Source organism: Dermacentor andersoni, chromosome 6 (assembly GCF_023375885.2).
Source record: "Dermacentor andersoni chromosome 6, qqDerAnde1_hic_scaffold, whole genome shotgun sequence".
In the NCBI taxonomy this organism is placed as follows: domain Eukaryota; kingdom Metazoa; phylum Arthropoda; class Arachnida; order Ixodida; family Ixodidae; genus Dermacentor; species Dermacentor andersoni.
Window position 1 is genome coordinate 59,009,084 of NC_092819.1, and position 24,218 is coordinate 59,033,301.

Consider the following 24,218-nt stretch of genomic DNA (forward strand, 5'->3'; position numbering starts at 1 on the left):
AAAATGAAAGGTTTGCCCTCCGCACCGCTCCAAACTTAGACGGGAGGCCGTTTTCTTTGGAAAAGATGATGGGACCACGGCCTCGTATATCACAGCTGCAAAATGTCACAAAAAAACAAAAAACGCTGCTGCGATTTCTGAAGGCTGCAGGACTAAGCGACCGTCTGTGATGCAGCGCTGAGATTTTTCCCTACGTCGGCGTCCTCGTCTCTAGACTTTCTTGCCTCCTCTTAACATATTCGTCATCGTTTCCCTTTCCCCAACGCAGGGTAGCCAATAGGTATCAGTCCTGTTTAACCTCCCTGCCCTTCATTTGTGTTTCTCTTTATTTCTCTCTCTCACTCTCTGTCGTATAAGATGCGTCGCAGTTAAACTCGATGCACTGTGCTCTGAAGTAATGCTGATTGCACGCGTTATTTGCGTTCCCATTTTTTTCATCCTTTTATGTATTCGCCCTTGCATTGCTTGACTACAATGATATTTGTAGCGTACGTGTATCCTTGTACATGACGACCCGTTCATGCTTGCCCGTATTCGACCGTGTTTGTGTTCCCCGCGTTACCCGTGCTTGTGTCGTGTTACCCACGCAAGAGTGACGGACTGTAACTGACGATGTGTGTGCTGTGCTATGTGCTCTCTCTCTCTCTCCTCCCCATCTTTCATCGCCCCCTCTCGCATCCTGCTCCCATGTGTAGGGTAACAAACCGGTTGAACTACACTGGTTAACCTCCATGCCTTCTCCGCCTTTCCCTTCCTTCCTTCATGCCTCGTGCGCTTGCTCCGTCTTCGCAGCGAGCCGGGAGGCGGCGTTCGCGCACGCAGTGGCGGCGGCCGGCGTGGTGCACGCGGTGTCCCGCGCCTGCCGCGACGGGCAGCTGGGCAGCTGCGGCTGCTCGGGCGAGCTGCGGCCCGACAACCTGCACCGCGACTGGATCTGGGGCGGGTGCGGCGACAACGTGGCCTACGGCTACCGCTTCACCGAGGGATTCGTCGACGTGCGGGAGCGCGAGCAGAACCACCCGCGCGGGTCGCTGGCCCAGGGCCGGAAGCTCATGAACCTGCACAACAACGAGGCCGGTCGGAGGGTACGTGCGCACACAAGAAGCTCGCGCCTAATAGTCAGCAGCAGCGTCGGCAGTTAACAGGATTGCTGACGCTGCTGCCGCGCTATAGACTGGCAGCTCGAGGCCCCTTGCGTGTATTCGCGGGCTTCTCTCAGGCTCAGGAAAAGCACTTTTGTGTAGCGTGTAGCTACAGAAAGCTGCATCGGGAGTTTTTCACGTTGCTCTGCAATTTTCTCATTGACACTCTTAATCTGATTATCATATTTGAGAAGTTTAATAATTAAGAATAGTTGTGTAATTAGGCGGAATGAAAAAAATTAATCTGAGCATCTCCGAGCGACGGCAAGCAACATTACCATGGTTCTGTCCAGCTACGTAGCATTTTCAAATTTTCAAATCTCGGTTCATGATAGTCAGGACGCCCTCATATAGTGTCAGCGAGCGCGCCTCTTTTTTTCATGCATAAATCATGACATTGTAAAGCTTGTACATATAAACAATGTATACGCTCACAGGTAGTATCGCTAAAGCACACCGATCTCTTGATGGAGCAGGCCATTATATTCAATGGCTTATTTATTTTATTGTCCTAGATTTAGCCTTTCAATATGCTACCGCGTATACGAGCATTCTTGGTCAATCCTTCAGAATGAGCATGTGCCACTGCAGGACAAGCATAGACCGGTAAAACAAACAGAACTCACTCAGACTCACTCACAAAATACATATTTTTTGCTTAGGCATCAATCGGACTCAGCCCCACCAAAATTCTACTTAGCCGGGCTCACCAGAATTCTGGTCAAGTGGGCTCACTCGTACTCATGCTCACGGGTCAGGCTGAGTCTCGGTGAGACGACTCATGAGTGAGTTTGCCGACCTATGCACAAAACGGGTATGGAATCCTTAAATGCACTTGAGCATGTGTAGTATACTGTGCCCCATACATTTCTCTACACCTTTCTTCCCTCAACAAGCACCATGCGTCGCTTTCGTCCGCGTGACGTCGCTGCGCAAACATCTCACATTCTGCGTCCACCTGATTTGGAGCTTGCATTTCGGCATCGCTTGTGAGTGGTATGGTGTGCATAAATTGCATGAGATTACGCACTGCATAATACGAAAAATGAACACAATCTCACGCGACGCATTTAGTTGTATAGCATTTAATTAAACGTTTCACTAACGCACCACTTCACATTGATTCCACCATATGCGCCGGATGTGGATATTTCTTTAAAGCGAAGCTTAATTTCTTAGCCTGTTGCTGAACTTTGGAGACAAAACTAACCGCGATCGACAGCGCATGCGCACACCGACGTCAGAACTCCGCGTTCTAGCAACACCTGAAAATCGTACCAATTGATACGTAGTTCTATATGTGTAACCCCGTTCTCCAGCACAAAAGCCCGATCCTCGAACCATCAGAAGCTACAGTCTCGCGCCTAAAACGACGGAATAAAACGCCATTACGAATTTCTTTCGTGCAGGCCAGTGCTGTGAGAAGATTTGCGCGTCCATGTCGCGCATGGGAACGATTTACTTGTCAAAAAAAAAAAAAAAAAAAAAAAAGCAGGAGGAGCGCTCGAATCTTCCATCTGCGCGATGAAGATAGAAGTTACGGGACCCGTTTTCGTAGCCGAACCTTTGCTGAGCGTCTGTCATTGAGCTGTGTACCTCTGTGGCAGGTTTGTGCAGAGTACTTCGTGTCACGTGGTTCAACACGTTTTAATGTTGAATGAACCATCCGCTTGCTCCGCAAGGTCCATCACGGTGGCTGAGGGACGCGTGATCGTCACTGAAATCTACGTCACGCCCCGGGCCTCTCGTCGTAATGCGCAGATTTTGCTTTATCCGGCTCGTGAAAGTTTCGCTTTTACCACTTCCTACAAAGCGCGGTATCATCACGCTTTCTTTTTCTCTCTGAAAGCTCACGCCTCAGCATTTAGATGACGTTTCTGATTTCTTGCTAGTCTGTTTCATTTATCGATGCGTGGTCGATCTTCCTCATGCGTATGTACAGCCATCATCAACAACAATGTTGGGAAAGGTGGCTTGCATGCCTACACGAGCTAAACTAAAGCCCCTAAAAAATGAGCTCAGCATTGGTCTGAGGAACGCCAGGAAAAGAGGGTGCGCTCCACCAGTCATTAAAACATAAATTTGATAAATTTTATTTTAGTAAAGATGTTAGCTTAATAGACCTACGATGTGAACAATATAGTTTGTTATTGTAATTGTCCTTGTGAGCTCGCTGAATTTCCTAAAACAATGTCTATTAAAGGACTCCGGATCCAGCTCGAGACACAATGAAGGATGTTGAAAGAGACATACAGGCAGTTCGAAAGTTTACCCGATTGAGCCACACGTTCTACGTAGCAAACCATCGAGGCTTCGGCGCTCTTTCATATTGTAATACATTTGGACCCAATTGTTAATCCGTGTTACTTCGACACATTTTGCTGAAACTTAACAGGCGATTGCACTTCTCTTTGTCCCTACGCATGACATCGTCACCTGCTAGTTTCTTGTCACTCAATTTCGCAACATGTCCCCGGACGTTCACCTAAATTACAGCCTGCAGTCTTCCCACCTAAAGTATACACCCCAGTTTTTCATGCATCTACATTTACGTTTCATAGGTGGCGCTCAATCGACACGTCCACGTACAGCAGGTCTGTCCTGACCTGGAAGCCTCCTGATAGTCGCTTTGTGGCCACAATGGCAGCCGTACTGGCCCCTGTTCGTTCTCCTAGCATGCCTTGCGCATTCTTTTTTTTTTTTTATTGCGATAAAGGCTTGCCCTTAAGGCATAATTCTTGGAGCGTATATGTGTATTATATGTGTGCTGTGAGGCCTGTGTTGTGTATGAATTGAAGCAGTGTTTTGTGGAATCTGTTGTCATGTATCCAGCGGTCATAGCTGGTTGTCACACTGTAGCGGAGGCCGGCTTGCAGTAGGAGACGCGAGCGTTCCGATTGTAAACCCGTACATGTCCATATTAGGTGGTATGCATCTGATTCCACCACAGGAATGGAGCAGTATGGACACGTAGCACCCAGTGGTAAATGCGACCAGTTCCACCTTGAGACAACAGCCGGTGTAAGGGCCACCCCGGCCCGAAGCCTCCTAAGCACAGCTTCCTCCGCCCTAGTAAGATGAAGGGGGAGGGAGCAGACACACGGTGGGATAAGAGCGCGTGTGTCCTGCCGGAGAACATTTTTACGGGCTCGCAGCGAGTTACGGGGTTGGGGTGGGAGGGGAATAGGTGGAGGATCAGGATTAGGAGGGCAGTGTGCCTGCTGGTCAGCAGCAATGCTGTGAGGGTTTGCTGAATGGCCTTGAATCCAGTGTACCTTGACGCAAGTAGCTGTCTTACTATTCATAGTGTGTATTCTCTCGCAGATTTCCATCGCCTTATCAACCTTCTTGAGTTCCTGAATAGCCGCTAAAGAATCAGTGAAGATATCTAGTTGCTTGATGGTAGGCAGCTTAGATGTCGCATCTTGCACAGCGTCGTGGATGGCTTGAAGTTCCATTACTAGAGCGCTGGCTTCCGTAGATAAATAGCGGTGGTGGCCGCTGATGAAATTATGCGTAGTACTCAGGAATGATGTCCTTCCGCCGTCTGGGAGAATGGCAGCATCCGTATAGACTTTGCAGGTGTTAACGCATGGTGCATCGACGTTGTTGTGTTCGTCAATAATACCTGTTGTATCGCTGCGTCGTAACTTCGTTGGCTTATTAGTTGTGATGCTGGTGAATTCCCAGGGAGGCATTGGATAGGGCTGATTGTCAATCCGAGAGCCGCGGTGAAAATGAGCATGCAACGCAGCGACAGCCGGAATAAGTTGCTTTTTTATTTCACGTGCTTTTTCACGTTGCAAAATTAGATCTGTAATTGTGTTGAGCTGGGCATGTTCCTGTAAGGTTGGTATCGGAGTGATGCGGGGCAGTGCTGTGATTGTGCGCATAGCATCGCGATTAATCGTCTCCAACTGTGCCAGCTGTGCCAAAGTCAGCCGTTGAAATTGTGCTTGATATAAAATTCGTGGCTGCAAGACTGCACGCACCAACCGTCGAGCTACGTCAGTACGAGCTCCAGCTGCTTTTGCTGCAATGCGACGAATAAGGTGAAGTGTTTTCGTCGAACTCTGTCTGGTTTTACGGAGCCAGTGTGCACCACTGCCGGATTGGTGAATATCGAGACCCAGTATGCGGACCTCAGAAGCCTCAGGGATTGTCACTGCGCCGAGTCTAAATGTGAAGGGGTGCTGCGTGATTCTTGTGCGTCCTTTCTTGTTGGCCACCACAACATAGCTTGATTTTTGGGCGGAAATGTCCAATCCTGCTTTCCGAGCGTAGTTGTTCAGCACATCAAGGGCTTCTTGAAGGTATGAATACTTTGTTTAGCGCAAAACGACAGAGACAAGAAAGACGACAGGACAAGGCGCTTTCTTGTCTCTGTCGTTTTGCGCTAAACAAAGTATTCATGGATTCGCACCAACTAGCCCGCCAACGCATTGTGCTTCTTGAAGGTGTTGAGTTTGTCTAGATATATCTTTATGCACGGACCACAAAGTGACGTCATCCGCATAGATTAAGAACCTCACATCCGGAATCCGATGTAGTTGCCAGGCTAGAGGTATTAAAGCAACGTTGAAGAGAAGAGGAGCCAGAACCGAACCTTGTGGGACTCCTCTGTTCGATGTGAAGTATCCTTCTTGCCTTCCATCTACTCTAATCGCAAATGTGAGATTCTGAAGGAATGAGTAGATGAATCTTATCACCCGCGGTGGAAGTCCCAGGTCGATGAGGTTAGATATAATGATTTCATGGTCAATATTGTCATAAGCTTTCGTTATGTCTGTTGCTACTACCGTGCGCACAGCATGACTGTGTGGAGAAACCTGTAAAACATCGTCTGATAACATAGGAAGGCCGTCTTCAGTTCCCAAGTAAGAACGGAATCCAATTTGAGCAGGATGATATTTATCGTGGCGTTCAAGCCACCAGGAAACTCGTGTGGCCAGCATCTTTTCAGCGAGTTTGCAGACAGTTGAGGTTAGTGAAATTGGGCGTAAAGACTGCAGGCTATTAGGAGACTTTCCTGGTTTCGGAATCGCGACAACAATTGAATGCTTCCAATCAGGTGGAACGTTTCCAGTCTCCCATACTTTATTAATAGCCTGAAGAAGTGCGTCGAGAGCTGCTCCTTCCATGTTCTTGAAAACCTCATAAGGAATACCATCGGGACCAGGTGTTGTTCGTTGCTTCGAAGTTTCAATCGCCGCTATTAGTTCGGCCATGCTGAAAGGGCTGGATATTTCGGATTTGGAGGTTGTGGCAGACTCATCAATGTCGGGGCAGTTTATAGGTGACGCTTGATCGTATTTCGGGAAAAACGCTCTAGCAGCGTGCTCTGCAAATTGATGTGGCGAACTCTGCATCGCTAACCTAACGCTCGCTGCAGGGTCAGGTTGCTTATGACCGCGTTCCATTGACCGGAACGTACGCCAAAGTGCTCTGTTTCCAATGCCCGATCCAAGATTCTCGCACCACTCATACCATCGTCGTCGAGAAAGTTGCTTTTCGTGCTGACGCGCCTTCGCCGCTATATGATTTGCACGTGCACGGCTACCTGGTGCATCGGGATTCCTCGACGCATACAATTCTGCCTGACGTCGCTTTGCCCAAAGTTGCAGAAGGGTGAGGTCCGGTTGAGGTTGTTCCTCGTCAACTGTGGTCACAGTGGTGTTCCTCCGTAGCAGTTCTTGCAAAGCGGGAAGAATTTCTGAGGGCTCTGAGGGTACTTCATCAACCGATGATTCCCGAAACCTATCCCAATGCCTGACTGTTACTCGTCGTCGAATTTTCTTTATGCACGTTCTGTGCAAACCAATCATTATTGGCATATGATCACTGCTCCATGTGTCTGGTTCCACCCGCCACTGCGGCATTCCAGGACCCAACCACCACGTGAGGTCTGGAGCGTTTGTTCTAGATACTGCGGGTACAGTACAGGTAGCCACAGCGTGATGGTTCAGCAGTGTAAAAGTGGCATCGCTCATGATGTTTTTAACTTGGTATCCTCTTCGGGAGTTGTACTTGTACCCCCATTCTGTATGTGGCGCATTGAAGTCTCCACCCACGAGAATAGGAATTCCCGGGTACGTAGACCGGAGATGGGCTATCCACCCCAAGTTCAAACGTGTGCGCTGCGGTCTGGCGTAGAATGACACTAGAATGACAGGAGTCTTCACTGGTCGTGTTAGGACCCCGACAACTTCTTGATTACCACTACACCATGGCTCCAGGTCAATCACTGTGTGAGCAATATGCGATGATATATAAACTGCAGCTTTTTCCCGAGCAGAAGCCATTGTAGTAGCACGTCTATCTCTAATAGATGGGTTATGATACCCATTGAAATTGGATAGGGAGCATAGCTTATTATGCTCTTGAATAAGCAGTGCCCATACATGTAGCTTATTGTATTGAAGCTTGGTTTTAATTTCTCCTAACTTGGAGTTTAGGCCCCGACAATTCCACTGTAGAATTCCATCCTGTGACAGCTGCTGCAGAGAATTAGCCATGATGCAGGCAATTCTGAATGAGCAACGTTAGTTGAGCAAGTTGATCTAAAACTGCTGTCCAAACAGCTTGGTTGACCTGTGGTGCCGGACGGGATCCAGGCGTAACGGTGGCATTCGCAGTGGTTGATGCGTCACGTGTCGGTCCTATTATCTGACGACGCAGAATTACCAATTCTCTATGTTTGCGTAGTCGCTCAATCTCTCTGGCCAGTGCGTCTATCCGAGCGTCAATGTCATCATGGTCATCATCTGACTGATGCAGAGGTTCCGGTAATTTCTGTTTCTTTGTCTGCGACTGCTTGCCACGTTTAAGAACAGAAGAATACAGTTGTGTTTCTGGGGCTTTTTCCTCTTCTGCCAAGAGCATCTCTGGCTCTTCTGCAAGAACGTCATAACGATTGTGTGTTGTTACTATAGTCGTTTTTGGTATAGCCTTTCGTATCCGCATTGTGGCCTTCTGTTTTGTCGGACAATTTGTGCTTGTCATATCGTGCTCATCAGATTTACATAAGCCACATCGATATCGTGGTTGGCCTTCTGGTGTGAGCTTTTCTGGATCAATAGTACGCTGTGGGCAAAATGCCTGCATGTGTCCATGTTGAAAGCAGCGGTAGCAGAATATTGCTCGAGGGAGGTAGGGTTTAGGTCGCAATATGCAACCATAGTAATAAAACCGTTCTGGGATACATTGAGGGCCCTGTACCGTCACTAAGCATGTACGGCTTTTGCCCATGAATCTGGCTGCGAGCACCCTGTGTGTCGTGGAGGTCAATTCACGACATATTATCTCAGGGGTGTCTTCTGGGTCAATGCCATAGACAACACACCTCTGTATATTAGGGCCCGATGCAAAGTAGCACTGCACAGGCAGGTGTTGATCTTCTGACAGCGGGATAGATGTTAAAGTGCACATTTTCTGCACATCACTGAGAGATGCCAAGTGCACAGTGATCGAGTTGGTAGATTTGTATGCTGCGAACCCTTTGTATCCGGTGGTTTCAAGAGATTGGTCGATGACCCTTTGGACATATTTTGTGGCTACTGAAGTTATGTCGTAGCATGAAAGGGGCCGTATATGAACTCGATATGATTGAGAAGGGGTGGGCGTTGGGTAAGACTGAGAGGGAGCGGGCGTAGGGGAGGCCGTGGAGGAATTGTCTGGGGTGGCCCTTACCTTTTTTGCCGGTTGCTCCGATGCAATGGCGTCTTGTTGAAGCACGTTGATAGGGGGACCTCGCTTGGCTGCATTCGTCGAACCGCCAGATGGCTGCACGTCCATAGGGTCACCAGTGTCCGTCGGCACGACTGCGGATAGGTTCACATGCACATCACGAAGAGGACTGTCTTTCGGTGTTGCATCTTGGGTATTCGAGCTATCGGTTGCACACTTCGGCTGCATAGTTGGCATGGATGTTGTCACGCGCAGCAGTCTAGTGGAAGGTACAGATGAGGAGCTCACATCTGGCACAAACACCACTTCGTCGGGCGAGCGCGGCGGCTCGGCCGCACTAAGCCTAAGCGCCAGCCGTGCTTGTTTTGAGTCTATCAGACGAGCAGGATCCGTAGGACAAGGCAAAGAAGAGTCCTCACCAGAGTCCACAGGTCCCCATAGGCTTCCGATGAGCTTCGTATCCGGATAAGGGCGAGATTTTCTTTGCTGTCGAGCAATTTCCAAGGAACACAAGGAAACCACGTCTGCGTGGAAACGTCGTCGTCTTCCTTTTCCCTTGCGCATTCGTCCCGCGGGTAGTAACGTTCACTAACAGCATCATTTTAACGCGAACAGCTTTCTTCGGCTCTTTCGCCTTGAAGCTGTAGTGGGTGCCGCACAAACCGTAAGAATATAGCCGAGTACGCACGAGTCACTGTATTCCTTTCTCGTTTCCAACACCTGACAATTCCTCTGGCTGTGCCCCCCTATTTCACCGTCTGTTCAGTTCCTCTTCTGTTCAGGCCTAACCACACGCCGCTAATTGAACGCGCCTGCAGCTACGCGTCAAGCGTCTGCGAGGCCGTGCGCACTAGTCCTAGAAAGAGCAGACGCACAGATCGCGCGCGCATCACGCAGTGCTTGATATTTTTGAGCGTCGATTTGAGCGTACACGACGGAAGCAAGGGGCAAGCCTGTGGCTGGCACGGAAACTTTCGGCGCGGATTTTGAAGCACGTTGTGGTGGTTTCGGAATGGTGCTAACGTGCCGGTAGTCCCCGCTGGTTCCCTGTCGCACTAAGGCGATCGACGCTGTCAGTAACGAAACGCTAGTCGGCTGCGTTGAGGACCGGCCTGCACTTTGGCCGGCGAAACGCAAGCACCACCTGATAAGAATAAGCACGGGAGGAGATGCTTGCGGGCCGAACTGGCTACAAATGTGCCGCCCAATGCTGCCGGAACAGGAAATTGCACAAACTTTTGTACAGGTGTCATAGGCGGGACACTTTGCATCGCGATCGAGTCCGATCGAAATCAGATTTCTCGATCGCAATTGTCTTTTTTGCGCAAGTTAGGGATAAACTATCCTCACACTCAAACAGGAACGCTTCCCTCGAAGAGGAACTATAGGAGTATATGTGCTACGCGCAATGAAGCTCTCCCTGTGCGCTCCTCGCGGCTGCTCGTTTTTCCTTTCGTCACACGCGTAAGGAGTCGGTGACGCTTACGCTCACGTTTAACGCTTACCGAGACGCCTATCCCGTGCTCCGTGTAGTCGATGCTTTAGCAGCTCGCCATCAGAGTCATCTGTACGTGCCGTGCGAGACGTGCTTTTACGTGCTCCCGTGTTCGCTGTCATAAAGCTTGTGATTGTACGTCTGGAACTGGGTATGTGTCCCGCATGCATTTTTTGACCAACCCCCGAGACTGGGTATGTATGTGTCAGTGCGACACAAGGGGTGAAGAAGCCTTACACGTATTTATACACGTGTGGCACTTTATGTGTGTACATATACATCTCGTCAACATTTTCTTTTCCCCTCGACAAGCATCAATACATTGCCTTCGTCCTCCTGACACAGACAGCTAACAGCTGCAGGTGACGAGAATGTGCTCGTGTCATCCCCGACTGCTGCTACCTCGCTAACGCAAACAAGCTTCACGTTATTCAGATTCCAATTAATGTTGTCTTGCGTCTGCGTATTTCCTTTTTGTTACTTGTCCACTTCTCCATGCGTGGTAAGAGTGCACCTGCTCGCTAACCGGTACACTGTTATTATATTGTACACCGTTACAGGCACGCTGTCATATACCTTCACATATATATAAAAGGCATACCAAGAGGAGTGGTTGGTGGAGTCACAGCTTTGGTGTCTCGTAGTTATCTCCATCTGGCTAGCCAGGCAGCCCGTCAGTTGATTGGGATAGGTATACGCGCAGAAGCAATCCTTCACCCATATTATCTATTACTTTTATTTTATTTTTTTTCGTTGCGCTTGCGCCCGTATTCACACCTCTTCTCGCATACGTCCGCCGCTCCGTATGCACACAGAACGGACAGACCCATCAATCAACCGAGTCGGATCGCCCAATCAACGTCGACCCAGAGGCGACAAAGAGGCGTGTTTAAACATTTCACGGCCACGCGGGGGTGCGTGCGTGAATCTTGACGAGTTGGCAGGAATAGAGAAAGAAAGAGAGAAACTAAAAGAAAGAAAGCGAGGCGGTGCGTATCGGCGAGTTACTTTTACATGCGGTGGAGTGTGTAGATTCGCTTGCGCCGGCCCGAGCCGCGAAATGTCTACGGTCTCTTTCCTCTCGCCTTCTTCGCTCCTCCGCCCCCCCCCCCTCCGTCCCCCCGAGAGCAGGTGACAGACCGAAGGGTATACGAGGTCTACTGTCGTCCAGGAGCGCCTGGCTCGCTCCGTAGACCCCGAACCAGGAGGCGCCGCGCCGTTTCTTCTTTGCTGCAAATGCCTCCGTCGTCGTGAGTTCAACGACTCCACGGTGCGTTGCAGCGGCAACAGGGCCCGTCTAGCGCGCGCACGCCTCCTCCTCGTCCTCCTGGGGCTAGAGCGAGTTGTACGAGAGCGAGAGGCGCACTGCGAGGAGGGACACACGGCGCGCCGTGATTCATGGTGGGACAAAAAAATGACGCTTCGGGAGGGCACACGTTAGTTGCCTGCCAGCATCTCGCCCTTACTACTGCTGCTGCTGCTGCAGCTTCTGTTGCCTTTATACACATATGCACTGCAGGCATTGCCACTACTCGGAACTGGCTTTCCTCGGTTTTAGTTTTCTCTGTTTTTGAAACTGGCAGCGTGGTATATATATATATACAACTTTGTGGCCCGCATATCTGCATAACAACGCAGCCGGAGGACAGGGCTGTCCCGGAGAGGCTTCTCGTATTCTTGCGTTTTCTTTTTCTTCACCTTTCTTTCTTTTATTTTAGCTCTTGCTCAGTATCTCGCCGCCAGCTTCGGACACTCTCGTTCCATCGTCGACGACAGTGTGTAAAACTGAAATACGACGATCTGCCTTGTTGTGGGTATAATACGGGTGCGCCTCATGAATACGCACCGATTGGGGTAATGCCTTGACCCGAGGGTCCTTCCGTCCATTCTTCTTCTTTCTTTTGGTAGATTTTTTTTGTTTGCTCGTCGTATAGCTGACGTGCCCGGATTCGAGGACGCGCATGTGCGAAGGACTCGAACTTCTCGACACGCCTCCGACGGCGTGCCTAACAAATGGCTCACCCCACGCCGAGATGAAAAGGAGGCTAAGAATCTCGTAGACATTTCCTCTTTGCCAGCATCCAATCGCTAAACGTTTAATGAAACGCAGAACCGAAACCAGTGCACCTGTCCAAGTTTTCTTCATCGTTTCCGTTTGGTTTTGTGCCTATGAACGAGTACGCAGTCTTTCGTCGGACAATGTATACGTCAAGTTCAGGCACCGCGATACCCACTTAACACAAATAATTCAAACAAGACAAAGCGATCACAAGAAGTTGTATACGAAGTGAAGTGATGAATGGTAGACGAACGAGGGAGACTCTAGACTGAAACCTACCATGAGCATAACCTACCATGAACTTACCGTGAACCTACCCACAATCCCCGATCGGCCGTATCGACTTCAGCCTGGAAACAAGATTTCCAGAAGGAGACCTGTCTTGTTCAAGGCCCTGACGAAGGCCAGTCTTCTCGTCAAATAGTTGGCATCTGGTTTAGGCACCCACCGCATGCTGGCTAAGTGGTGATGGCGTTCTGCTGCTGTCCACTAGGTAGCCGGTTGGCTTCCCCGCAGCTGATGCTGCATTTATGATGGCGAAACGCAAGATGAAAAAGAAAACGAAGGAATAGGTGCGCGTCAAAGAACCGCAGGTGACCAAAGTTAGTCCGGAGTCCTCCAGCACGTCGTCTCGCATAGCCCGAGTGTTGCTCTGGGACGTTAAACATAATCAATCAATCAATCAATCAATCAATCAATCAATCAATCAATCAATCAATCAATCAATCAATCAATCAATCAATCAATCAATCAATCAATCAATCAATCAATGAGGCTTAATTCTCTCGTTTGACCACTGCTGTTGATCACTTCAAACACTTGGGCAGCAACAAGGTCTGAAAAGGCGCGGCCTCGTGCGCCAAGTAGATCGAGCTTACGCGTAGCTTTTGACGTTTCGTGCATCCGCGGAGAGAGAACGGCGGGTATTGTCACTCGGAAATCGGTTCCAGTTTTCGTGGCAGCGGCGACGACGTTCGCGAATCGCTCCTGGCTTTCGCTCCCCTTTTTCGTTCGCCGGTCCCTCTCGACAGTCAGCACTCGAGCACGGAAATCTCCGACAGGCCACTCAGGTCCGCACCAACGGCCTGCGGGTTCTTCTGCGCTCCCTCGTCCACGGATACTTGAGCGCCCAACCAACTATGACAATTGCGCAGCGCTCTTCTCTAAACCCCTTCTCAGTCGCGATTCCCGATCCGCCATCCGCGTTCTCCGGGCTGGCGAGCATTTGCATATATAGCTCGCGCGTCGAGCACGCACTCGCGTCTGGCGTGCCGAGAACGTTTGCAGCAACGAGCGAGCACGGTAGCACTCGACGAGGCTGCCATTATTCGGGTCTCGCCACTCGCGCCTTTCTTTCTCCGTGTTTCTTTTTTCCTTTGCGCTGTTTAAAAAATGAGGGAAACGATTCTGAAAAAGAAAAAGGACGGGAGGAACCAGGGATGCCCGTCGGTGCTGCAGGAGCGTCAAGCGCACGTTCTAAAAGCTCTCGATCCGTGCTTGGCACGCTAATGAACCGTTGTCAGCAGGCCATCGCATCAGGAGTTCGGACGGGGCGCAGCGGCTCAAGAGTGCGCCGGGGTCGGGTCGAGCGGTGACGGCGGGCGCTGTTGCGCCGGTGAAAGGGCTGGACGAGCTCCCATCGCGTAACCCTCCCTTGAGCGCTGGGCCTTGGGCGACGTCGTTACGGGCGCGGCGCGCCCAGGCCGTGTGATGCAACAGAGGCGGAATCACGCGCCACTTAGAGGAACCCGTTGGCAGAGGACTGGCGTGCGTGCATGCGTATGCGGGCAAGCTGGTCTGATCGGCAGGGGCACTGTTAAAGGAGTACCAGAGGGCGTTTTCTACTTGCCCTCTCCTTTCTTTCTTTCTTTCTTTCTTTCTTTCTTTCTTTCTTTCTTTCTTTCTTTCTTTCTTTCATAAGGTTCAAGCCTCTCAAGTGATAGAAAAAATACTGGCAAACGTCAGAGCGTTCTAAATATCTTACTGTAATACTCGTGTCTAACGAATCAGTTTCGGATTCGGCAGCCAGGATGTGGATGATTCCCGACTAAGGTCAGCAGACATCTCGATTTAGGAGAGACGCGCGCCGCTTTTACCGTCGTAGTCCCGCTGACCCACGGCCTACGTGTGGGATGGGGCTTTTGTGCCGCTTTGGTTCCTCCTGACTCCGAGTCGCCCTGCAACAACCTGCCCTGTGGTACCGAATCGGCTGTTCGATTTCTCGGGTGTGGTGGCGTCACGTTCGAAAAAAACCTCGAGAGGCAGTCGGCAAAGCGCAACAGTTTCGGCAATGAGGCAGCAGCACCGGCGATTTTATAACGATTCGGAAAGTGAACCGTTATAAGATCGCACCTCTCCCGTAGAACGCATGACCACTTACGGCTCGTACGTTTTCTTGGTCCGGCATGCTATAAACTTCTCGATGCGCTAGCTAACGAACCGCAAAAGCCAAAGCGCTTCATGCGGTCTTGCTTGTCATGCATGAGGTGTTGGAAGCACGTGGAATATAATACCGAAAGGCAAGTGCAACTTTGCTGAATATCTTGGAAAAGAGTTCGCGTTGACGCAAACAAAACTTGGAACAAATAAATGTAGAATCTTCTTTCTGGCATCGCGTCTCTCACGTGAAATTGAAGCCCATTCGAAAAGAAAAAGCGATCGCACTTTCATTGTATTCACGTATTATTATGCCCAAGAGAAGGGAACTCGATGTTACCATGCGATTAAGCTTATTCCCGCCTTATCAATAGCAAATGTGGGCTCAAACAAGAGCGGACTCTTTTCATCGTAATGTGTGAACGAAATTCTTGCTTTTCTCTTTTATTTATGCACTAGGGCCCTCGATGCATAGCCCGTTGACATTATGCACGCCTATCAAGATTCGCATGGAGCCGAGTGATTTCATGCTGTCACATATGAGTCGCTAAGTGCTTAATAATCGCTTTAAATTTCTTTCTTTGAAATCTATTTCTCATTTTTAAAAATTTTTGTAAAGCATTAGCTGAAACCTCTTTCCTCCCTTGCCAACTCTCCTTTACCCCCTACGCAACAAAGAGCTGTGGGACGATGCCCTCCGCGACTGACCTCCCGAGGTCCTCCGAGCTGTGATACAACGGGCTCTAAACGTCGCCGGGATCATCTTAGGGACCCTGGACTGAGGGTTCCTCCCACACTGCTCTCGCCATTCAAATATTATTAATAAAGATGTTTTACTCTCTGCCAGGTAAACCCCGAAGCCATTATTTGCCTAACGCACCTACACTCATGTGCGACATTTACGAGACACATTTCAAAAACAAAGCTCCGATTAACATCATGCTCCAGCGCTGAAAAGAAAAAAAGAAAGTCAGACCGAAACAACGAAATTGACAAAGAAATATTTTGGCCGCAAGGCGCGCTCTTTTCTCGCTCGCGAATCAACCTGCAATCTCGCCGCAACTTTCTCGGTCGGTCCTTCAAATACTTCCGAGCGGTTAAGGTCCTTCCAAACGGCTTCCGAGCGCGCCTCGGAAACATTACTCCGAGCTCTCGTTCAGATATGACAAACTAGTCCTGCCGCGCGCGTTCGCTCTTTACTGGGCAACTCTTCGGCTGCGTCTCACGAAGCCGCCCGTGATGGTAGCGACTGATAATCGACTGCCCCGCTTGCGCTCCGCCGCCATCCATCACGCAGGCCGCCGCTGTGCGGAGGCCGGCAGCGCGCGGAAAGCTGCCGCGGCGGCGTCGGGAGCCGTGAGAAACAGCGGCCGAGCCAACGTAAATGGACTCTTCGGGAGCACGCCATTATATCGTTCGGCGTGCTCCAGAGGGCGCTCGCCACCGACGCTTTACGCGCTCCGCGCGGCTGCAGAAGGCTTCTGCTCTACAAGACGCCGGAGAGGCGGCGAACAATGCTCATCCCAGCATGTCGTTGTCGATCTGTCACGTGGACAGTTTGTCTTAGCACGCCGTTTATCGCTCTTTTTCTTTTTATTCTTTTTTTTTTCACACGTACCATTTCACAGAGAGATAGGGAGGGAGGTAGGTTGCACGGCGCGGAACGGGCCATATATAGAATTTGTGAATAGAGGCGTGAGGATATTAGCTGTTCGTGACCGTTCACTCTCGTATACGGACGGTTTTCGAGCGGCATGCAGAATTCTCCGTCTGCGAAGTACCCTGAATTGCCACTTGCTGCATGACGCATGTAGGACAACTTATGAGTATGCAACCGAGCTGGAAATGTAAATTTATGCCGATCAATTCTCATGTGGACGGCCAATGTGTTCAGATCTGGACAACGATCATCTGCTATGGCTCGCCGCCAAATGCACGCAAGGATTCAGTGGACGCCAGCTCTGACAGCACCCTATTTCCTAGAAAAAGGTCTCAGCTTGCACACTCAAAAGGGCCCGTTGATTGACCTGCGCGCATGCCAATATCGTTGAGCCCATTTCCATCGGCCGTGCAACTGTGCTTATGTTAACACCACACCTAAACATTCGTTCTCTACTGTTTCTAGTGCAAAAAATTTCAGTTAGAGTACAGAAACGGTACACATGTGTCATCCGTGATAGAAGTATACACATCGGGGCGCTACTTTTTGTACTTCAGCGTTATAGTCTGTCATGTGTTATGAAATACATGCAAGATCAGTATTCGACACTGAAGAGTGCAGGGCTAAGTCCTACTTACTTGTACGTGGCTACCCCGATGCGCCGCACGATCAATAACAGTTGTCATTAGCAGAAACCGCGAATACAAACGCACGTAGCTGTCGACTCTCTCAGAGGTCCAATTCACCACTTTTTAACACTTCCTGGCCATCATCTGACTTCCCTACCGGCACATAGAGCTCGAGCTACATTCTCGTCACTCATCAACCTTCATCGAAACTGTATACGATCAAATTATGTGCCGCATGCAAAACTTTCACCTGCCCTCAGGTGCTTTTGCCTCGAACGTATCTCACAATTCCTGGTTACCTAGATATAGGTAGTGTCGTTAAGATGATGCGACGCTATTTGAAACAGCTGACCTTGCTGTTAGATCGTCAGCCATACGGAGACCACATGCATATTTATACCGATGGCTCTACTTCTCGTTACAGCTCAGCAGCAGCTATTGTCATTCCAGTGAAAGAGGTCGCAATTAAATTCAATGTTTCACACATAGCAACACGACAGAACTCGTAGCCGTTCACTCTGCACTGAACTATGTCGCCGATCAACTGATTCTCTTGACAATGTGTCTTGTTTTCGTCTTCCGAAGTAGTTTTCAGAAACGCCAATCCGCTTTATGTCACAGAGCATACGAGCAGCTGGTGACCGTCTAGCCGTGTTATGCGCCCTCCTATATGCGCGCAGTGCTCAGCCTTTCCCTCCTTCCTCACCATAAACAAATTATATAAACAGTTAGATCAACACCTTTAAGAAAGTTGTTGATCTAACGTGTTGATGCGCTGTTTATAACTCTGCGCAAAGAACACTGCTTAAGCACTGGTGCAAAACATTGTTTAGCAGTTGGTGACTACGCACAGTGCACGCTGCGGTCGCCTCATTTTGCTGATGATATGAATACTCGGAGTCCGTCAGAGGCGAAAACCAGTGGTAAATCCGTCCCATTAGGGAAAACTGCAAGATCTCTTTAGAAGCTTTTTTTTTTTGCATGGTCGGTCTTGAAAAAGCAAAATAAAAAGCAAAAGAAAAACAAACCTCTTGCTCAAAGAAACGACTTTCAGAAAATGCTTTTAAAATATCAGTTGCTTGTAGTAGGAATCGGGCGTTTGTACTGCAAGTTCCACAGAAAGGTAGCTGCAACTTGCCAATTACTATCAGTGAGTACATTTCGAGGTTATTCGGACGTTTTCTTATAACGCTATAAAGGATGTTGAGGGTTTATCAAGAGAAACATTGCTGTGAATAAGCATATCACTATTTGTGATGGTTAGCCGTGCTGTGTGAACACAGACGACTTCCAGACACGTCGAAAATTCCAGCGCTGTCGCATTCAAGACAAGGAAGAACCATTCTTAAAGGCGGTGTCGCAACTCAAACTTTTAGACATACAGGAACCCCTATTCTCTCCTTGCCAATATGTAATTCAGTTAAAGTTGAACCACAGGCCACTGCATTAGCGTACCAATCCATTTATCGTGCATAGGAATACAACTCACGTTGAATGCAGACTAGGATAAGCGTCATTGTCACTTCACTGAATCGCAATGCAGGCGGTGATCCGTAAGATGCGCCTGACGTGCAAGTGCCACGGCGTGTCCGGGTCGTGCTCGCTAGTGACTTGCTGGAAGCAGCTGGCGCCCTTCCGCGAGGTGGGCGACCACCTCAAGGACAAGTACGACAGCGCCACCGAGGTGAAGCTGAACCGGCGCGGCAAGCTGCAGGTGCGCCATCGCAAATTCAACGTGCCCACACTCGAGGACCTCGTGTACCTGCACGAGTCGCCGGACTACTGCGTGTACAACGAGACGCTCGGTGAGTGCGGGTCTCTCCTGTCGGCACGCAAAGCTAGAAGGCGGAACATTCGTGCACGCCTATACATTATTTCTGCCGACACAGGCAGCACGTAGCATGCTACCAATATTTGGTGTTTGTTTTGACGGACCCTTGACGTTGGCCATCCAGTGGAGTAAGTGCCGACTACCAGTTCTAGATGTGTTAAGAGGCTTGCGGCGTTATACCGATTTCACCCCTTCTACTGGCAATGACATTATATTGGCAAGCTTTTGTGCCTAGTGTCCAGGCAGAATAAGTGCTATGCGAAGTGCTGTACTTTCGCGCCCCAGTAAGCAGGTAAACGTTGTTTTGTCAAACTGGACGGCTTGTCAACAATGGTTTGTACTTTGAATGCAGTGACCGACGCTCACTGTGTACAATGAGAACGCCCGACATTGAAATTTATTATTGTACGAGTGTGTGTCTAATTGTGTCTCCTAAATCGTGAATGAATGCCACGGAAAAGCCCAATGTCCATTTTCCGACAATAATTGCTAGTACAAACGCTGGATCCAAGCTCAGCTTCGGCTCTTGATCACCTCCTAAATGCACAAATTAAGTAGGAAGTCAGGCCACCAAATATCTGCCATATACTGCTAACAAAATGATGTCAATAACAATTGTGGTTACATCAGCTTTAGCTGCCATTCTCTTTCAGCTTCGCCATTGACTTTTATCACTTAAGAGCTGATTTGTGGTCGCTAGAGAGACGAGCCTTCTTTCTTACGCCACAACTTTGTCAGACACTGTGAATTCATACTTCGCAAATACAACTTGACCATCATCAAAACAATGTTTATGCAGGATCCCTGGGCACCATGGGACGGCGATGCAACAAGACCTCGTCCTTCACAGACGGCTGCGGTCTCATGTGCTGTGGCCGGGGATACAACAGCCACAAGCTGAAGCTGCGCGAACGCTGCAAGTGCAAGTTCCACTGGTGCTGCTACGTGGAGTGCAAGACCTGCGTCAGCGTCATCGACGCGCAGACCTGCAAATAGCGGGCTGCCTGTGCACCTCTGACAAGAATGCTGACGCTGGGAGTGAACCAGTGGCGCCCAGCGACTCAAACATTTCTGTGCGGGGCCAACTCACTTTCACCGAGGGTAGTGAACTGTCACCGAGGGACCGAAGCACTTCTGTAGCGTCAGCAGACACGAGGGTCACAACAAGTTGCATACATCTTGTACCTTATTTTGCTCGCTGTTAACATGAGTACACCTGGTGGTGCGTGTCTGACCAAAGCGGGTTTACACGTGAAAGTCATTTTATAGCTGTAGTGGAGACGTATCTCTACACGGAAGCGGAAGTTTCGGAGGGATGCTTCCTTTTATGGAAGGCCCCATGCTTTAAGGACACAAGCAGAAGAATTGCACGTCCTTTGATCGCTTTCTCCCGCGACATTGGACGACCCGACGTACACCTGGTGAATCGACTCAGTTGGTGTTGGCATCGCTCAGGCGGACAGATCGGTGGTCAAGCTTGCGAGGTTAAACCAACTAGGAGCAATACCGCAACCATCACTACTTTCGCCAGCAAGTGGAAATTACAAACTCATGACTCTCGCTACTTAAGGAAGGACGTTTTGGGAGCTGAAGAGAAAATACGGACAAGCAGTCATTGTGTCGCTATGTTTCTGCTGCAGAAGTGAATAGTGTCAATGAGGCTGTTTGCTTTTGTGGCATGTGGCCTTGCGCCAATGACCGATAACGTTGGTTTATCGACGCAGCCAATCACGAGCTCCTTGATCGAACCCAGGAAACGTCGCTGCGAAGATGTCGGAGAAGGCTTCAGCCGCCCGTCGAGTTCGTGAAATTATCCCTGTGAAGGATGTGTCTTTTGTACTGCGACCACTCAAATTGTCGTGCTAAGACTCACGAGTGAAGCGACGCCATTGTTTGCCAAGACTTCACCTCTTCTCGCGTCACTATGACGTGTGTCCTTTTTTTCTCCCGCAGAATGTTGTCTGCATGTTTGTCTCATGAATGACACCTTCAAAAAGATTATTATTACTAGAAGTTCAGCGCATCGGTTTTCATCGTGTTCATGTGTCGTTCCCGTGAAAATGTGATTCTGTTTCTCACTGATGAAAAAAAAGAATACGCCCTGATTCATCCGATATAATCCTGTAGATTATTTATTGTGTTTTAAACTTGCACTACACGCATCGTGTAACGTTTGTGCTGCTGTTTGTATTTTGTAGTTCTGAAGTACTACAGTGTACTTTTTTTCTTGTTTCATATGTGCTCTCAGTAATGTTAAAATGTTTACTACGGACACAGTACTCCTTGAGAAGTCGTGTTGTTGGGCGAGCTGATTCATGATACCGTCTTTTTGATTGATTTGCCTGGATGAACGCGCCAGTGGTGCATTATCACGCCTACTTACACTCTTGATAGATTACAAGAACTCGAGAACAGCCGTCGTATATACAGCAGTTCAAAGTGTCTGCAAACACTGGACCAAGATCCCTATACGGATGTGCAAGAGTCCAACTAGTCATGGGACATGCGTCTCTGACTTGTTTGAAAGGTTTTTAAAAGCGGTAAAGAGGTACTGCGCACGAATATTCATGGCCAGGGGGCAATGTCGAGGAGTCACTCTTAACGTAAAGTGAAACAAAAAGCGACTTAATATTCAAATTTGTGTTATCTGCAACATCTATGTCGAGACCAAAAAGTCATTTGGAACTTGCTGAACATTTTTGATAGCTATTTGCCATGACAGAGAAAAGCTTTGGAATGCTTGAGTTGGCTTCAAGAAGGAAATAGTCTAACTTCATTTAGGAAATTTCTAGTACGCTGCTCAGCTAGCGATGTTCACACATTTGATTCTACGTCTCCGGGGTAAAGAGCAACCACGCACAGCCAGCAGAATCATTTTTCGCTTCTGAGTAGTTAGAGGCATCCAAGTTGGCCAGCATTCGGCAACCAGCATTTGTAGTTTGTGTACAGACAAAATATAAATATTTTGCAAGAGTGTGAACAGTTTCATGCTGTTAGGAAGACTAGTGTTACTTCGTGCTTGGCACAATAACCGTTGACGCCTCCCCCCACTCCAAAAGAAGGAAGAAAATAAAAAAAAATCACCATAGCAGAACTCTTGAAGAACTGCGTATGTGCTTTTTGAGAAGTGGCCCAGTGCTAGTTATTCTGTCGCCGACACCGTAGGAAAGCTAGACGGATATGTAGTGCAATCGCACAATTTTTGACAGTGCAGTCAGCTAATCAAGCTGGGCTTGATGTACCTGCAAATGTAATTAAGTGCTTACTTCAGGAGAATCCACAGAATGCTCTTGGCAAATCCTCATTGATCCCAAACGACACCGATTCACTATTGCAGAATATACTGAGTCATCAGACGTGCCAGTCGTTTTCGTTCTGCAGGAAAAAATGCCAGGCAATGTTTGATTGACCGATTGATTAATTTCTTCGTTCATTCATTAATGGGGATTAACACCCGAAAGAAACACTGGGGCTATGACAGACCTTGCAGTGATGGGCTCCCCTTCGGATTCATTCCGACTACCTGGGGTTCTTTAACGTGTACGTAAATGTAAGTACTTGAGTTTATTATTTTTATTGTTTTTTTCATTTCGCGTCACCGAAGTGCAGTCGCCGCGGACAGGGAACGAACCGGCGACCTCGTGTTCAGCGGCAGAACGACAGCCCGATGGGTTGAGTTTTTGACGGGCCCGCCATTGCAACAGGACTGTTGCAAGGCGGCGGGAATCTTACACCTTTCTTTAGTATAGGTGGCATTGACCGTTACACATTTGGATATCGACGATTTATGTTCCTTCTAGAAATAGGTAACCCAAAAATCGAAACTGACTTCTCATCTAGATGCATTTATTTTATATGAAAACACCCCTTGACCTCCTGTCACTGAAGATCTTGATGCCTCAGTTTAGTTGAATGACCTTTTTCTGGAGTTCGGGGGTGATGTTTCCACTTGTAGCTGACGTAGCTTTTTCCACCGTCGTGAAGAAATCCATTTTATATGCTGCCTGTAAGCCTGGAAAGGTGGCGTGGATCGCCCATGGTGAAGCGTGGCCTAACGTACAGCGTATATCAAAAGTGCGAACACCACCGTCTGTCCGTGTGCGATCAGAGCCGTATCTAAGTAACTTGCTGATTGTTTCATAGCAAAACTTTTACACAGCGCGTCAAAGCGATCGACAGATTGACGAATCGTATTCCTCATACACTGGCCTCCCGGCTAAATGCCACCAAGGAAGGCAACAAAACGCCATAATTAGCCAGAAATAGCCAATATTTTACTAAACAGTGTCCAGTGAAAAAATAAAACGATCGCACAAAAAGAGCAGAAATAATCAGTCGACTGTGAATCAAACAATAAATAGCTCCTTCAGAATAGTTAAAAGAACATTGTTCAAGTTTCACAGTCAAGGTGAACCCAGCAATGCGGCTAAGAATTCTCTTAGCAGCTCTTAGAGTCAACTGTAAAGCACAAGAGTGCTTTACAGTTGACAGAATGACACAGCAATTCCGTGGCTCAGGCGCACTACTTGATGTTTTCTTTAGGTAAGTTTTGATGGTATTTTCAACGACTGCGATACCTCATTCCTCCGATACCTCCGTGGTGGCAGAAGCGTGTGCGAACCTAACATTCACCAAGAGTTTTGTACCAAGAGGCCTCAGGAATAACCTTCTTTCCGCAATGTCAAGTCAAACCTCGAAACTCCGGTGAGAACTTTCACAACAGTAGCAGAATACAAGGGAGTTATAGGACCTATAGCTCTGGTCACACGTGGGGTATCCGATACACTTTTGATGAATGCTGTACCAATTTCGGATGCAAGATCTTCGCGATGAAATTACGAGCGCACGAAATGTTCAACTTGGTGACGAATGTGCGACACTTTTACATGCAGATGACTATAAATGTAAAGCCTGTTTCTCAGAGCTCGGAAGGGCAATTCTGTGCACTTTTCTCACCGTGAACTTTCTGCCAATCGTTCCCACTCATAACGCTTTATTTTGTTTCAATTTTATGTACATTTCTTACGCAACGCATAGCACCGTATTGTATTTTGTAAATAAAGTTCATGTGGATATGTATACGCTTCATACTTGCCACAACAATCTGCACACATGGGATCACAGTTGATCGCATGTCCCTTTGGTAGACTTTATGCGTTATTTAGCCTGTCACAGTTTTTGTCGTTTGTTACTTCTTCTTTTCTTTCACAACAGCACTTAATAATTGAGAAAGGGGTCATCAAGATAAAACAGTCTACGTTAACGCCAGTGGGCAACGACGATACTACCGCAGTGGAGACAGATCAACTACGGAGTTTAGGTGGCCATATTCCCGCCGCG

General features: G+C 48.6%; 1 protein-coding gene across 1 annotated transcript in view; it reads left to right on the forward strand.

Moving 5' to 3' along the window:
- The window catches only part of LOC126522793 (protein Wnt-5b-like), a 90,443-nt gene extending 66,486 nt beyond the window's left edge, over positions 1 to 23,957 (forward strand). The window contains exons 4-6 of the mRNA XM_050171605.2: positions 793 to 1,085; positions 18,591 to 18,852; positions 19,678 to 23,957. Coding sequence (XP_050027562.1) covers positions 793 to 1,085; positions 18,591 to 18,852; positions 19,678 to 19,874 — 752 coding nt within the window. The 3' untranslated portion in view covers positions 19,875 to 23,957. The remainder of the gene's footprint in view (positions 1 to 792; positions 1,086 to 18,590; positions 18,853 to 19,677) is intronic.
- The last annotated feature ends 261 nt before the right edge of the window (positions 23,958 to 24,218 follow it).